This window comes from Sorex araneus, chromosome 2 (assembly GCF_027595985.1).
Source record: "Sorex araneus isolate mSorAra2 chromosome 2, mSorAra2.pri, whole genome shotgun sequence".
Taxonomy (NCBI): domain Eukaryota; kingdom Metazoa; phylum Chordata; class Mammalia; order Eulipotyphla; family Soricidae; genus Sorex; species Sorex araneus.
This window is the reverse complement of record NC_073303.1, coordinates 363,251,017-363,268,455: the sequence shown is the minus strand read 5'-3', so window position 1 is coordinate 363,268,455 and position 17,439 is coordinate 363,251,017. Positions and strand designations below refer to the sequence as shown.

The window sequence follows — 17,439 nt, the reverse complement described above, 5'->3', positions numbered from 1 at the left end:
CATATGTAGCTTAACATGTTCAGGGTCTCTTGAAAATTTGTCTTCTCCCAGGTTTCCTGGAACAGAACAAAAGGCATTCCAAGTGAAAGGGCAAACGGGCCCTAATAAACTGCTTTGAAATTTAAACCTTTGGGTTTTAGCTCTCCAGCTGCTGCAAGGTAGAATGGCTTCATGTCAAAAAATAGTCTCTTCCTATCAGTGGCCTTTGTAGTTTTCAGAAACATTTTCATGACTCCATGAGGTAAAGAGTTGAGCCTTTTATTTTTCCTTTGGATACTTCCTGTATCCTAATATTTCCCTCTATAAATAGAACCTAATAGAAAATTTAGAGAGGTGTAGTACCAAAACAAGCAAAATGATCAGATCTTGCCTCCGAAGTGTAATTTTATGCTGAATATAAGGTTTATTTTTTAAAACATTTCTAAGTAATTTTTTTGCTGATTTCCAGTTCTTCCTATTTATTACATAAAAATGTTAAATTTTTTTCATCCTCATTTTAAAGTTGTTCAAGAATAAATATTCTGAAATGATACTGTAGTAGCAAATTTTATCTGTAATTGAAATAATACCTTGTCTTTTTTTGGTTTAGGTTCTTGGTTAGATAATGTAATGTTCCATCGTAGCTCTAACTTTTTATTTCTTTTCTAATCAAGCAGATACCATAAATTATTTTGTCGGATAAATCTAAGTTTAGGCAAATGTGATTACATTTGTTTTAGAAAAATATATATAATTATCCCCAAATACATTGTATAATATATGCTGAAAATATGTTAATGCTTTGTTTTCCAAAATCTTTATTTAGCTTTCTCTTTGTAATTGTCATTAGCTTTTAAGGAACTCTCTGAAGGCAGCGCTTTTCATTTTCAAATGAGATGTAATTTTCAGGTATCCCTATTTTTAAGGGGCTAAGGATGTGGCTGGAGGTAGAACTGAACTTCTTTCTGGTGTCGCTAGGCACTGAATTCAGTCCCAGCACGACATACACTGAGAAAGTATTTTTAATACTCTGCCTATCTGTGTGCATTCTCTCCCCTGGCTTAACTGCATGGAACTCGGCCCGTCCAGCTCACTGGACTGCACCAGACAGCTCTGAGGAGGCCAGGCAGTGCCTGAGATTGAAGCCGGGTACAAGCCAGATATGCCCTCCAGACCCTTGAACTCTTTCCCCAAGCCACGCCCTCATTCTTTAGAATGTGCTTTGATAGGGAATCTTTCATAATAATCGCTCATCTATGTTAGTGGTATAAGTTTGTCATAGAAATCAAAATAGGTTGGTCTCACCAGAAAAGTATTTTCTTCCTTTGAATTTCACACCAGCTTTCTTCCAGTGTAGCTGTTTAACCGAAGAATATGGGGGTTTTGCTAACCAAATAGAGGGGACTTTGAAAGATGATCTCAGGGACATATCCAGCATGTAAATATATCATTTGCACATGCTCAGCTTAGGTTTCAGAGAATGGGAGTAGAACCGAGAGCAGGCGGGAAATTCATCTCATGAGATAGGACGCCCCTTCTTTATTTTACCAATCAGAATGCAGATAGTGTTCCAGGAAGGGATGCTCTCTGGGGTTAAGATACAGACTGAAGTCTTTAATTTTTTTAATTATGAATATAGGGCCAGGGATGTAGTTCTACAGTAGTGACCCTGGATTTCATCCCTAACGCTGCAAAAAGAAAACACGTGCGTGTGTGCAATAAATTAATCTTTTGATTTAGGATTCCCTTGACTTATTTCTCAAAATACTGAAAATTTCCCCTGGAGTTTAATAATTTTTGCTTATTAAATTTGCAAACATAAAAATACTAAATGTTCTAGACACTGCATTAATACTCAGAGAATACTGCCTGGGTGTCATCTTATAAAGGCAAAATATCTTCAAAAGAGATTTTGTTAAATAGAGCTGGCTTGAATTATACACTAGGATCTGTGTCTTTTTATTAATAGTCCTCTTTGATCATCTAGTTTGTAGCTAAAAATATCAGTGTTCAAAATGATAGAGATAGCTTTAAGAATTATGTACACTTATTTTATCTCTGGAATTTGAGACCCATATTAACTTTTAGTAGCATAACAATTGTTCTTTCTTAACATGAACCCAGACTTAAATATATAGAGGATATTTGCTATTTAAAATATTAAAACTATTTTATCTTCTAGAAAGTTAAACCTCTTAAAGATGTTTTCTGATTTGTTTTTATTCTATGTACTGTGGGACTTTGAAAGAAGCACCTAATTGTTGCTTTATGCCTTTCCCTTTAACATTTGAAAAGAGATATAAGTTATTTGTGAAGATGACTTACTGTAGGGAGTGTAAAGAGAAGGCAAACTTTGTGGACTATAAAGACCCGAAAGTACTACATACTTCTCAGCTCTGAACTTGCTTGCTTGCTGGCATCACCATGAACCACTCAAAAGTGACAAAGAGCCGAGTAATAGCATCTAAAATACTTTATCTTGGAACCAAGGTGTCAGGTTTATATTTTATCTGTAAAAAATGTAACATGAATATATTTGACATCTACCTCAGCAAACAAATTAATGCTAATTAAAGATTAATGTGTTGTAATTAGCATTAAAATGCAATTAAATTGTGAGTAAATGGGCCAGGAATAGAAAATTGTTAGACGTCTCACTGCCTGCTTTTTCACATTCTGCCTTTTGTTTCTGCAGCAAATAGAGGAAGCGGGGCGGCAGGCAGCTCTCAGACTGGAGACGCCCTGGGGAAAGCACTTGCTTCGGTGAGGAAATATTGACTTTGGATTTCATCGGAACCAGTATAGAGGGCTGAACTTTAACCAGAAGTGGACATTTGGAATTGTAGAAAATAAATGGCAGATCGCTTTGAGTTTTGGAGATGACTAGCTTTCAGGCATAATATTCCTCAGAAGACGTGAGGGGAGAGCTTGAAGCCTCCATTGTGACCGGTCATTTCAATCTGGTCTGTACACAGTGGTACTCAGGATGCACAGTGGGAGCTTTGTGGATATCCTCAGAATCTTGGTACGTAGGAAATCTCGACGTACCAAGATCCTGTGGGACTCATCCACCCACTAGTCTGACTTGGCAGGGAGCAGTTCTAGAGCACTGGCGAAAAGGTATTTGAAGAAAAAATGGGCAGGGAGCAATAACTAAAGTCTGTGACTTTGTGTATGAGTAGCGGGAGCCCCGTCACAGTTATTATTTACTCCAGTCCTGTCTGGGAATGAAATGCCTCAATTGTAGGAAAGAAGGGATTGGAAAGAAATATTTTTCCAATTTTTTTTAAATATTCCGTGAATAAAGACAGGGAGATGCAGACTCTGTCTGTGGTCTTTCACAGTCACGTAAAAATGGGGGGGAACTAGAATTAATTTGCCCTCCCCCAGTTCTGTCCCTTCCCTGTGCTCTCCTACAACCTCAAGAGTTATTTTGAAAAATTCACATCATGGTTAGGTCCTTTGACTTGAGACTGTCGGTGCTGTTGTCACTAAATGTATGTTTTGTAAAATAACTTTTTTATGATGCCTACTGATACTTTGTAGCTTGAAAAATGCCGGATTGTTCGTGCCTAATGAATGAGGGTTTGTGTTTTCTTTTTTCTCTCCCCATTGTTTTAAGATCTATTCTCCAGATCACACTAACAACAGCTTTTCATCAAACCCTTCAACTCCCGTTGGCTCGCCTCCTTCTCTTTCAGGTATTGTACTTTTTCATCCTACCTTCCAGTAACATTTTATGCTCATTCCCCTTCAGATCCCCAAACACAGTCCTATAATCACCAAGTGAGGGGGTAAGAGGGATTCTCAGGTGAAGGTGACAGTCATCTATAGGCAAAACTTTTTCTTCAGGATACCATGTTGTTAGAATATGCATATGGAAACATCTTAAGCAAGCGTAGCTCAGCAGAAAATCTTCACCAAAATAATGTACTCTCTCTAGTGTGATTCTCTAGTATGCCGATCGACTACTGTTAGCATCATCTATTATAAAACTAAAGATCAAAAATGGGTATTCATTTCATAAAAAGAAGCATTGGCATGCAGAATGCACGCTTATGAAAGTTATAATTTGGCAAATAAATTGGGAAATAATCAGAGTTAACGTATATTTTTCTTTGAAAATGCAACAAATACCCATAATGTATATTTTGACAATGAGTTGTTGAAAGATGTCAGTAAAGCCGCTTACTTTCCAGAGGTCCATGAGAGGGGTTCCGTGTCCTTCTGTTGAAAATGCTTCCATCAGATTCTGCTGGTGCCCATCTCTGCCACTTGGACAGAGGACAAGCAGCTTCTAAAAAAAACCCTAACTCCCGGCTGCACCTGATTGAAACCCGACCTTCCTTGCTTTATCATGGAGTCTCATGCCTAAGCGTGCTCCTTTCCAGCCCTGTATTACTCCCTGCCTGTGGCACCCACGCAGTCTGTGATAAACGAGGTTCCTGGTAGAAAATGGAAGGTTTCAAGATGCGGCCGTAGCTTCGTTGGACTGAATATCACTTTATCAGACCCCCCCCGGCACACGAGTCGCCACGGACTAGAGGAGCAGTCACTGTGTCTCAGGGGCTAAGATCCTGAGAGACAAAGTTGAAGCAGAAGGAAAAGAGGTGATAGGAAACAAATGATCACACATTAGTGAAACAGTCCCCGAGACAGAAATGGAAAGAAGAGTCCAGTTCAGAATTGTTACAGGGGCTGGAGCGAGAGCATAGCGGGGAGGGCGTTTGCCTTGCACGCGGCCAACCCAAGTTCAATTCCCAGTATTCCAAATGGTTCCCCTGAGCACTGCCTGGAGCACCTTGGTTCCAAGATAAAGTATTTTAGATGCTATTACTCTGAGTGCAGAGCCAGGAGTGACCCCTGGGCATCGCCAGGTGTGACCCCAAAAAAGCAAAAGGAAAGCAGAATGGTTCCATACTTCCGGTTCAGTAGCTCATTTGACTCTGCAAAGTGACCACAAGTGCCAGGGCCCACTGCGAAGCAGGATAGAAAGAGCGTCCAGCCCACTGAGGTGGGTGCTAGGGGAGGCCGAGCAGGGATGCACCCATTTACTACCATCAGATTGGGCCCAGAGAGGGCTTGTTGGGGTTACGCCAGGAGCCAGAGCAGAGCTCAGGAGCACGGAGCCTCAGCATTGGGCCTCTGATGCTAGCTGATCCTAGATGGGAGGAGACAGGTAGGAGACACAAGCCATTCCCGAACGCTACACGTACCTCGAGCCGAGTGGCACACTTACAGTGGAACACACAGCCACCAGGCCACGTGTGGGACCCGGCACTTCACCGCTGAGGGCCAGATGCATGAGAAGAGGAAAGGATTTGCTGAAGCCATAAATCTGGAGATAGATTGCGGCTGTCACACTGACGGCTTCATCCAGATTCTGTCCCAGGAAAGTAATTAACAGAATGTGTTCTTTTCTGTTGACCAGAAATCCCATACAGTGCACACCCAGAAGTGAGAGGCGGCCTGGAATTTCACAGGGCTGACAGAGTAGGGGTGTGAGATCCCAGTAAGAGCATAGATGATCAGTTTTTTTCCTTCTTTATATTTCCTGAAGGGTGTGTATTTCTTTAAATTTCAGAATGATTTTTTGAGGGAGTCGGTTAGACATACAGTAATTGATTATAGCAGGTCTGTTTCATTACCTTTCGTGGATTATGATAACTACTTAAAACTCAGGATTCATTAAAGGTTGGCTTTTAGGAGGAAGTCTGAAGCAAATTCTGAGCCTCTATAGAGTTTCTGTAAAGCTTATAAATTTTGCATTTAAAATGCTTTTCTTGCCCTCAAATTCTTCTATGGGAAGTTTACGTGTCCTGCTTTATTGTCTTAATAAATATAACACTGATGTTTCTAAATAAGTTGTTTAAAGTATTGGTGAGGGTTTTATTATTTTTTATTAGTATATGGAACTCAATGTGTCTGCCCTCTTCCCATCAGCAGGCACAGCTGTCTGGTCCAGAAACGGAGGTCAAGCCTCATCATCTCCCAATTATGAAGGACCTTTACACTCTTTGGTAAGTATCACCTGCTGACGTCTGCTCAAGCCATTTTCAGACCAGATTTCACTTCTGTTTTTATTTCACTTTCTAAAATTATTTTCAATCATGTAACTTTCCAACTGGCACACAAGTTTGGTGAGAGCCAGAGTAACTAGACAATGCTTGCTCCCGTTTCTAGGTTGTGACACAGATGATAACTACAGCAATACCCCAGGGCTTTACATATGTAGGACCAGACAGGGGATTCGAAATTTTGAAGGGATGTGGCCACCTGTCCATCTCAGGGAGAGATTCCTGTCAATGATGAAGTAACTGCCCCCACAAGAGAGTGCTGGAATTCCGGCCCACCTACATCATGAAGAGTCCTAATACCTCTGCTTTATTTTCCAGAATAGCAAGTTTTATAATTTCTCTTTGACCTGTGCCTCAAGAAACTTGTTTATTTGTATATTCATTTGTTTTCATTCTCACAGACATCTACTGATTACAGAATGGGGAGTCGGAGCAATAATATAGTGGATAAGGCATTTGCCTTGCATATGGTTGACCCAGTTCGATCCCCAGCATCCCATATGGTACCCCTGAGCACCACCAAGAGTGATTCCTGAGTGCAGAGACAGGAGTAACCCCTGAGCATCACTGGGAATAACCACCCCCCCAAAAAATAGAGATGTCTAGTCTTCCAGTAAGAAATAGCTGAAAATGTTCATGAGTGTAATTTATTATTGTTCTAAATATTCACCTGTCTGATGCTCTAGTCTCTTCTCACTGGCAGAGGATGGGGTTTGCAGTGTTCAGGAAATAAGACACTCCACAAAGTGGTTGTACTTGAATCAGGGGGGGGAAGCAGAGGCAGGGACTGTCTGTCTCTGGGAATACCCCTTTCTTCCTCTCTATTTTGTGGTGGGGAGTGGAACAAGGCATAGATTTAACTACAAATTGCTGTTGTCAGAAATTCAGGGTTTCCTGTTTTCCCCTTTTGGCTTTGTATTTTAATTTTGAAAAGCCTAAAAGTGAAAAGACAGAGGTGCATTTCAGCACGTGAAGCCACCCCAGCTTGAGAGGAGACCCCCCACCTAGCTAGCCGGGTTATTCTACAGCCCATTCAAATGGCCCCCACACGTGTATGAAGTGTTACTTCCTCTCTCCATCTTCTCTGGGCTTCGTCTCTCAAAACTGGGTTTTAGCCAGCTCGAGAACTGTGATGACTTGGTTTATGGTTGTGAACTGGAACTGCAGTTTTCTTCCAACACTCTATGACTCAAGAAGGTTTTCTCAAGAAGAAATTGCTTTCTTCTACCAGAAAGCTCTGATTTAGAAATGATGATCGACATATGCATTATTTATTTTTATACTTCTTCTCTAAACATTTGGGCATATATAATCATTTCTTATTTTTTATAAATTAAGAAGTTGTAAACTTAAGAACTTAGTAACCTTTTCAACCTTGCGTGAGACCCAGAGCTGGGAGTCCAAGGGAGACCCTTTAACACCACAGCCCACCAAATCAGTCTTTAGCCTGCAGACTAACTGGTGGACTGGAGCATGATTTAGTAGAGAGAAGCACCAGGCTTAAAGTCAAAAGACCAAGATTCCAACCTCAACTCTACTATTTCCCCACAATGAGACAGAGTCATTAGTTTCTTTCATTTCTTTGAGCCTTATTTGAGCATCTGCATGGAAGTAATAATAATGTCTTTCTTGTTTGCTTTACACATGTGGAATAATGAGGATCCTATAGTGCAGTTTATAACTGCTTCTTGGGCCAGAGCAGTGGTACAGCCAGTAGGGTACCTGCCTTGCACACACACAGCTGACCCAGGTTCAGTCCCCAGCATCCCATATGCCCGTCCCCCGCAGGCACCAAAAGGAGTGCAGAGTGAGGGATCGCTAGGTGTGACCCCAAACAATCAAAAGCATTTGCTTCTTTGATACCATTATTGGAAAAAAGATACACATCTTCACTTTCTCTCACAAAAATATCTGATGCTTTGTGTGGTTGCAGAAAACTGGAATCCTAATGCTGAGATGGAATGGGGAGGGGTCAGTAGGTTTTTATTTGTAAAATTTTATTATATGAGGTAGTTAATTCTATCTTGGATAGGGGTTTTGAAATCAGTTAGGACTCCACTGCACAATTAATTCAGATCATTTTGATTCTTGCATTTAAATCTCATTCCACTTTTGTTGACAAAATTTTTGTAACTTCGTGTGTGTGTGTGTGTGTGTGTGTGAGAGAGAGAGAGAGAGAGAGAGAGAGAGAGAGAGAGAGAGAGAGAGAGAGATTGACATTGGGTTGTGGGGGATGTCTCCCAAGTGATTCTCAAAAGGTCCAGGGTCCCCACTAGGGATTCTTGGGTAACAGAATGCTGTGTTATGTTACTCAGGTCTTGCAGTACTAGAAGTTAACCAGGATACCCTGGAGTACTCGGGGATGTTCAGGGCCATACGCAACTGACATGTAAGGCTGAGCTCAGCGATGCTTAGAGAACCATTTAGTACCAGGGTTAGAATTCAGATTGGGTGCTCTGTACCAATGGCCCTATAACTTCTTTTCTTTCCTTTTTTTTTATTTTTGGCTTTTTGGCTTTTGGGGTCACACCCAGAAATGCACAGGGGTTAGTCCTGGCTCATGCACTCAGGAATTACTCCTGGTGGTGCTCGGGGGACCATATGGAATGCTGGGAATCGAACCTGGGTTGGCCGAGTACAAGGCGAACGCCCTACCCGCTGTACTATTGCTCCAGCCCCTGTAACTTCTTTTCTGTGTAATTCCTGCTCCTTTCTGCACACATGTGCACACACACATGTACACACAGAAAAAGAAAAACCTTGTTATAACCAAAATGAAAGAACACAGATTAAAATTTGTAACACAGAATAAGAGATCGACATCTATGTGCATTTTCCTGTCCCTAACTTGATTCTTCCTAATGTATCATATGCCACAGAACCCAAGGAAATATGCCTTCAAGAAAGTAATTTATATGAGAAAAAACAAATAGGTCATCTTTTCATTGTTCACGTAAAATATTTGAAGTAAATCTAAATTCTCTTTTCAGACTCATGCAATATCATATCCATCTGTGTATTTTAATGTGCTGGAATAATTACTAAGTTTGTTTTACTTGTGAAAAATAATGTTCTGTAACATTAACACCTTTCACCATCGGTTTTCTGGGAAGGGCACTGTTTATTAGTATTACAGTTTTAAGGAAATAAACTATTGAAAATAGGTATTCAGAAACCCAAATATAATTTGTATCAACTTGACTTTTACTTACATAGTCTTTACACTTTCCGAACTAAATCAAATTTCACTTTACTTACTTACCAAAAACCAGCAAAGCCGAATTGAAGACCGCTTAGAAAGACTGGATGATGCGATTCACGTTCTCCGGAACCATGCAGTGGGCCCATCCACAGCCATGCCTGGTGGCCATGGGGACATGCATGGAATCATTGGACCTTCTCATAACGGAGCAATGGGTGGTCTGGGCTCAGGGTATGGAACCGGTCTTCTTTCAGCCAACAGACATTCACTCATGGTAAGTGACGCGATTTATAGACTTCAGAGTTAGGGTATATATTAGTATTTCAAGTATAAATATTATTGCTGTTTTTTTTCTTTTTTAAACAGTTTCCTTGATATATCATTCATCCATACGTAACATACAATTCACCCACTTCAAGCGTGCAATTCAGTGCATTTCAGTATTTCACAGAGTTGTATTATCATCGTCACAGTCTAATTTTCAAACATTTTGCCCTCTGCCGCATTCCTTGAGCCATTAGCAGTCTTTTTCCATCTTCCTTCCTTGCCCCAAGGACCCTGGAAACTGCTAATCTACATCTTCTGTCTAAAGATTTACCTTTCCTAGACATTTCCTATAAATGGAATCATACAGTGTTCAGTATTTAGTTCTGAATGATCTGTTTCACTTTGCATATGTTTTCATGGTTTCTACATGTTTTGTTATATATCAACGAATCATTCATTTTTAATGCCAACCAGTATTCCATTGTATGTGCGTATATTGTATTTATCCATCAAGCAATGGATGTTTGGATTATTTTTATTCTAGTTATTGTAAATAACACTTCTATGAGCATCTATGTATAATTTTTGGCATGGAAAAACTTTTATTTTACTTAAGTATAATTCTAGGAGTGAGTTGTTAGGTTGTGTATTCTTCTTGGTGTCTTTGGCTAAAGGACTCAACTGTACTTAATGCTATAATGCCGGCATTTCGGATATGCCTAGATTAAATATTTTTCACTTAGAAGCTAATGTCTTTATTTTGAGTGTGAAAAATATAAATACACGGTATGTTTGCCTACATAAAAATATGATGTGAGACAGTGTTACTTAGTTAACTTACTACTACCTTATGCATAAGTCTTTAAATAATATACAAGTCATTTTGTCCTGTGCAATTAGAGTATCAGTTTTCCCCACCACTTTCAGAAAGGAGTTGTAAACTCATCCCTGTTTTTAATGATTACAAGGATTGAAGAACCTTCCCAACAAAATATTTAATGATGACAATTAGGAAGGTGATCAAATGAGTATAATACTTAACTAGGAATCACTAGTAATTGGTTAATTAATCATGAGTAATAGTCTCTGTATTGCAAACTCCTGCCTGGTCAACAAATAACCCAAGTATTCAATTTTATAGGTATTAGGCACTTTTTTAGGTATCGGTTACTTTGGATAGAGGTCAATTTTTTGTTACCACTACAGTAGCTCTTGTTCAAAGATGATTCCAAAAAGAAGAATGCAAAGGAAGTGTTAGTTCTGAGGCCTGTTAAGTTCATGTTTAAAAGTATCATTACCCTGCTTTGAAATTTCATAGTAAAGGACTTCGATTACAAGAACCATCCTGAGTGAGAACCATCCTGAGTGCGGTGTATTACTGAAACCTGCAACCAATTTGAAACCAGAAATACTAGTTTATAAATAGAAGCAATGAACTCACTTCTAAAATGTGGAAAGATATTTTTGAATGCCAAAGCTAAATCTTTTCTTTTTTTTTTCCTTTTCCTTGACCTCTACCCCAAAAATTTATCACTGAGCAAAAACTGCTTTTCTATTCATGGCAGTTGCTAAGAGTTTACAAAAGGAAAATCTAGATTTTAATTTAGCTTGGCCTCAGGTAATGTATTAAATACACTTGGGATGCATATAATATGGATTTTAGTTTGCACAGCTTTTTTTTAAAACTGCAATGTTTAAACAATACTGCTTTTAATTAAGAAATCTGGCTTTATTAAAAGCCAGATCTGTGACTTATAACCATTTCTGTATATCTGCTCTCAATCAAGAGAAAAATAGTTTAATTTCTGTAGCTGGGTTCATTTTGCATATGTTAAACGGATGTAACATGCACCCAGGGCATTGCTTCAGAGACAGTTTTTTTTTCCATAAATATGTAAAGTTTGCTCTTAAATACCAGATGTAAGTTAAGTGGCTCTTTAAAATAATAAACTGTACATAGATTTGGGGGGAACTGTTTGACCTTTGAATTGCCTCCTTTTGGAGTCGGATTCAAAGATGCTCTAGGAGGGAGAGACTGGAATCAGCTCTGGAGATGCAAAGTTGGACTGGTCCAGGTGGAGGAACCAGGGAGGGGATGGAACTGAGCGAACTGATGGGAAAGGAACGAACCGCCCAGCATTGCTCAGGGAGGCCTGTGATTTGATTCTGAAGAACCACACAGGATCAGTAAAGCTAATTTTGCTGGTCAGAGGCTCCTGCTTACTCCTAGAAGACATGCCTAATGCAGTCAAAATGAGTGCAGAGCCCGACCAGAATGGGGTTGTTATCACTGAAGGCCCATCTCAGGGCTGGTTCTGTTCCGTTCAGATCTCCTTATAAGCCTTAATAGTTCCTTCTGATTAAAGAATAGACCCCTTGAAGCACCTCGACCTCAGAGCCAGACGGAGGCTGACCCCAAGGGCATGGGCTGGTGCTCTTGAAAGCACAAGAGTTCTTCTGGTTTTGCTCCTGAGAATATTCCAGGGGTCCACACTGCTTCTCAGTTGGAACCCCCCAAATGTGTCGGAAGGAGAGCGAATTGTCATCTCTTTCCTTATGCAAACTGGTATGAAGTTTCAAACAAAAAAACAGCAGAACAAAGGAAATAGTTTTTGAATTTAGTCAGTCTGAAGTTAGCCTTTGACCATTTGATACATTCCACAATAAAAAGGAAGTTGAAGGGGAAGAAAAAAAACTCCACCCCCCTTTTTCCCCCCCAAGAATTAAAAAAAAAAATCAAGGAGGATACTGGTAATGTTTTCCACATTTGAATTTTAATACATGAAACAGGCTATAAAACTTCGGCCAGCTGCAGTAAATAAAGTAGCAGTGGGAGGTATACACCGGAAACTTCGCAGAGAGAGCTGGGATGGGAGTTTCTTTCCCAACTGCACACCTTCATTTGTTGTTCATTTGAACCAGAATCCGGTCTCAGTAACTGAAGGCCCATCTCAGGGCTGGTTCTGTTCTGTGCAAATCTCTTTATAAGCCTTAATGGTTCCATCTGATTAAAGAATAGACACCTTGCATCATCTTGACCTCGTACCCTTCTTCTTTCCTTTCTCCCTGCCTTCCAAAAAACCAAAACAAAGTGGCTTGATAACTTGGAAGATGATAGAAGCATTTCTTCCTGCAGCAGCTTGAAATTGTGGTGTGGAAAACCATGGTTCTGCCTCAGCTATTATGTTATCTCATTTAATTGCTAACATATTGTACTTAGCTTTTGATTCATAAAATGTTTTCCTTGGAGTTCTGAAGTAGGTCTTTGGTGATTTACTAAGTACTTGTATAATGAAAGAGATTTTTTATTCACAGCCTCATGGCTCATAACACTAGATTGAATGTTGTGTACTTGCCGTCTTTTAGATAATACTTGGCCGCAGTCTTTCCTATTCAAAAATCTTCATTGGCTTTCTGTCATCACAGCACAGCTTGCTGAACCTGAAAGACTGGAATCTTGTATTTCAATATGCAAAGTCATTTCCAGCAAGACCACTCTGAACACTGTCCATAATTTGCCCATCATATTCTCACTGGGCACTACTTTTTTATTCAGTCTACCTGGTTTAACCTGCCTTGCCCACTTCTCTCTGTCCATCTCATGTCCATCAATTCTCAGAAGATTTCTCCGATTCAATATCTGTCTCCTCCGACAGATCGTATTTTGCTCCTTCCACTTTGTTTTCTAGTCCCATAGCACTGAACTTTATACCATTAACTAGAGACTTACCTTACCCAGTTATGCTGTGCTGTATATCTTTTGCAGGCTTTACTTTTACCTTTCCAACTATCTTGCAGATCCCTTGAGTACCACACATAACATTTTATTTCCATCCCAGTGTGTAAATTATCAGTCAAATGAAAGACAGGAAACTTCTGCATACCTGACCACTTGCTAACCCCATTGCTTCATGCTTCATGTGCTCAAGTAGTTCTCACAAGAACCCATGGAGGATGATCATGGTGCCGTTTAAAGTTTGGTTAAACAGGGGCTGGAGTGATAGCACAGCGGGTAGGGCATTTGCCTTGCATGCGGCTGACCCAGGTTCGAATCCCAGCATCCCATATGGTCCCCTGAGCACGGCCAGGGGTAATTCCTGAGTGCAGAGCCAGGAGTAACCCCTGTGCATTGTCAGATGTGACCCAAAAAGCAATGAATAAATAAAAACATTGTTTAAAAAAATAAATAAATAAAGTTTGGTTAAACAAATGGGGCTGGAGCAATAGTACAGCAGGCAGTGCTCTTGCCTTGCATGCAGCAACCAGGGTTCAGTCTATGGCATGCCAAATGGTCCCCACTACCAGGAGTAATTCCTGAGTGCAGATCTAGTTAACCCTGAGCATCTCCAGGTGTGATCCCAAAGCCAAAGTAATAATAATAATAATAATAATAATAATAATAATAAAGTTTGCTTAAATAGATACAAGTTTGGGTAAGTGAGCCCTAGAAGTTCAAGTAGTACCAGGTCATAGAACTGGATTTAGACGCCGGCTCATTGACATCAAATTCCCTGTTCCTTTTTCTTACTCTGAAGTCTCTCAAGAGATTATATGTAAGTACACCTTTTAAGAACTAATTTTAGATAGTAAAAGCTTGTGATTTTCAAATCTTAATAAATGTTGGTTGATGAAAGAAATTTCCAGGCATTTCATGGCCAAGTTCCCAGAACAACTCACTACCCTCAGGGAGAGGTAAAGGCTAGGTTGAGTGTCGCAGACAGCACGCTAGGTTCGGAACTGCACTGTCGAAGCACCTTGAGAGAACTGTGCTAAGGGATACAGGATATGACCTTTTCTTTCTTTCTTTAAATCTCTTGACTACATCATCACTAATTATAAAGTTCCAAGGTTATTTATGATTGAATTTCAGAGTACAGTGTTCAGGTACCAGTCCCAGCTTCTTTCCCACCCCTCACTCCCCCGGCTTGCTTCTTTGACAGGCTCTCCTCCCCTACCCCCATTTAGGCACTGTGGTTGACAATACTGTCACTAGGAGCGTATCATGCATTTACTTTACCTCCTTTCAGAACCCAGTCCTCACCCTGAGTGACCACCCCCTCTGTCACTGTCGTGGTATCCCTTCCCTGACCTGGCCTCCTGTTTCCACAGTGCCAAACTTCCTACTAAGGGCCCCTGTTTCTGTGTTCTGTGGACACTAGTCACTCCCCTACTATGTTTCTTTATATCCCATAAACATGTGAGATCATCCTGTGATAATGACATTTTCTTACAGGAGTTCTTAAACGAATGAACTTTTCATTATTGTTGCTTTTCTTACCATAAACCAGTTTTCTAACCACATCAAAGCAGCCATCTCTGAATGTGAGGGGCTAAGAGATAACTGGGTCTGTCACCAGCCCGGTTAGAAACCATTCCTGAGACAGATGACTCTGCCTTAGAAATCTCTGTGGTCAACCCCAGAAGTAAATCATTAGATTTTTAATGAATTATTAAAATGTCAATTTGCCAAATACAAGTTTTTTATTCATTTAGTATTCCAACCCACAGATGAGACCTTTCAGATGACCTAATCTCATTTAAATACAAAAAAAGAGCACTGCAGTCCTCTTGTGATTCTGTATGTGTTCCTGATTATTGTTGGTAGACTCAGAGGAAAAAAAAAACAGTTGATATACAATGTTACTGTCATCCTTAGGTCACATTTTGGTTAAAATTCCTTTATTCATTTCATGTTTTTTACATGGTTGCTAAATGCCAAGGTCTGTGCTGTGACCTGGTTTCTGTTCTCAGAGGCTCACAGTCTAGTAGCAAAGGACATATATTAAATAAACATTGTTGCCATTGTGTAATGGGACCCGTGACAGAGCAGGAAGGCAGCCCTGTTCGCTGGGAGGGAAGGAGCATGTCGTTGTCTGGTACAGGATCAGTGATGGTGACCCCCAGGGAATCAGGTCCCCCTCCTGGACGTGGGGGTAGAGGAGCCTTCCCAAACTCACCTTCTTCTAGAACCTTCAGGAGGGGTACGGCACACATCTTAAAAACTGCAGTCACGATCCAATATTCGTTCATTCCCTGTTTGAGGGCATTTTACGTTTGCTTTACATTTTTTAAGAATCAGAAGATACTTATCAGATAAGTATCTTATTTGATAAGATACTTATTGGGTAAGTATCTTATCTTATTCTTATACTTACTTATTAGATAAAGAGGCACCCTTTTATTTAACTCACATTGAACCTATGAGAACTTTTTACCATCTGGGACTTTTTTTAAGATGTGTACCTCAAATAGCTTTGTTTCCATCATTTTTTGAGTCAGGACCATAGGAATTTAATAAGGTTCTAAAAATGCTCTAGAACTCATTTAACCCATTATTCTTATTTTGCTAATGAATACCGAGGTCCAGAAAGGTGAAGAATCCAGACATAGATATTTCTTTTTTTTTTTCTTTTTGGGTCACACCTGGCGATGCTCAGGAGTTACTCCTGGCTCTGCACTCAGGAATCACTCCTGGCGGTGCTCAGGGGACCATATGGGATGCTGGGAATTGAACCCGGGTTGGCCTCGTGCAAGGCAAACACCCTACCCGCTGTGCTATCGCTCCAGCCCCAGACATAGATATTTCTTAATGACCAAACTAGCATTAGACACTAGGCAAGCCAGCCTATGAGCCCTACACTCTTTATATTAAATGCTGTGCTCATTCCGAACCTCCCTCCAAGCTAATACCTTAGCAGTTTCAGAACCGTAGCTGATACTACTCACTATTCTGGTACTCTGTTCTCTAGCTAATGAAACCCAAGAAAACTCTTCAGCTGCCCCTTGGCTCCCGGCAAAAGTTTCGGTTTAACTTTGCCAATAATACTTGGCAGCAAGAGACGGTAATGGACTCTGATAAGATATTTTGGGTAGCATTTATTGGTGTATAATCATGAGGCAGGAAATTCTGTTTCTGTGTGGATTTCTTCAACAAAGTTCGGTCCTTAGAGTTTTCATCATCTTTAGTGTTCCCTTTTGGGTTTACACAGATTTTGATTCCCTGAAGTTTTCCACATATAATTCAGCATATATTTCATTTTTAAGAATTTCTTGCCATGTTAGGGGGATATCACTAGAAATTCTTACTCTTTGTGCCTCCATCTTCAAAGGAGGGAGCTACAGATGATCACAACACCCATTCCCACCAAAGGTTAGAAAATTTAGAACAAACATATTTCATTTATTATCTGAGAAATTTCAGTTCTTTTAAGCCAGAAATTCAGAGATTTTTTTTTCTCTACTCTAGATTTTTAAATCTTTTTTGCCTACAAGGTGTTCTTTCTGACTTGCGTGTTCCCTTTCCCTAGTTGATAAAAGATGTTTTTCCTCTCAAGGATCACTTAGTGCATAGACTCTCAAACCAAATACATCACTCAAGGAATCAGCAAGTAGAAAGTAGATGGATCTGTCTCCAAACCCATTCAGCACATTGGATCTTCAAAACAGGCTTCCTAACAAGACCTTACTATCTAGTTTTGAGTGCTTCATATTAAATCCTGACACATTAAATTTCTATCAGTTGAGATCCATAAGCACAATTCTCTCAGGCATCCTTCTTTAAATTCCATACTACTGCCTTCTGTCGAAAGGTCTGCTCGAGGTCTTCATTTTGCCACTCTTGTGCCAACTGTTGTTGGCAAGTTTGATGGGTGCCACGAATGCCCACATCAAAGCCATGAAAAGAATTGTGATCAGAGGAGAGAGAGTCGAAGGCCAGAGCCTCAATAATAAAGATATTCTCTCTAAGCTTATGTTGTCTCCCTGCTCTTCGGGGTTAATATTTCATCTAGTTATGTCCACCTAATTTTACTCTCTTGCAGTTCTCCTTTTCTCATATTTTCCATAACGTCATAGGACTTCAGGCATGCAGCATTCTCATGAACAAGGTTTGTCCAGGCTGAGTTTGAGAGGTCA

The 17,439-nt window shown here is 40.1% G+C and overlaps 1 protein-coding gene across 17 annotated transcripts in view; it reads left to right on the top strand.

The window, feature by feature from the left end:
- TCF4 (transcription factor 4) overlaps positions 1 to 17,439 on the top strand; it is a 378,340-nt gene that overhangs the window by 335,937 nt on the left and 24,964 nt on the right. For 12 of the 17 annotated variants that reach the window (XM_055126998.1, XM_004616146.2, XM_055127002.1 and 9 more), the window contains 4 exons: positions 2,675 to 2,742; positions 3,602 to 3,680; positions 5,923 to 5,999; positions 9,329 to 9,532. In XM_055126998.1, the coding sequence (XP_054982973.1) occupies positions 2,675 to 2,742; positions 3,602 to 3,680; positions 5,923 to 5,999; positions 9,329 to 9,532 (428 nt within the window). The remainder of the gene's footprint in view (positions 1 to 2,674; positions 2,743 to 3,601; positions 3,681 to 5,922; positions 6,000 to 9,328; positions 9,533 to 17,439) is intronic. The other 5 variants (XM_055127010.1, XM_055127003.1, XM_055127000.1 and 2 more) reach the window with 1 other exon arrangement.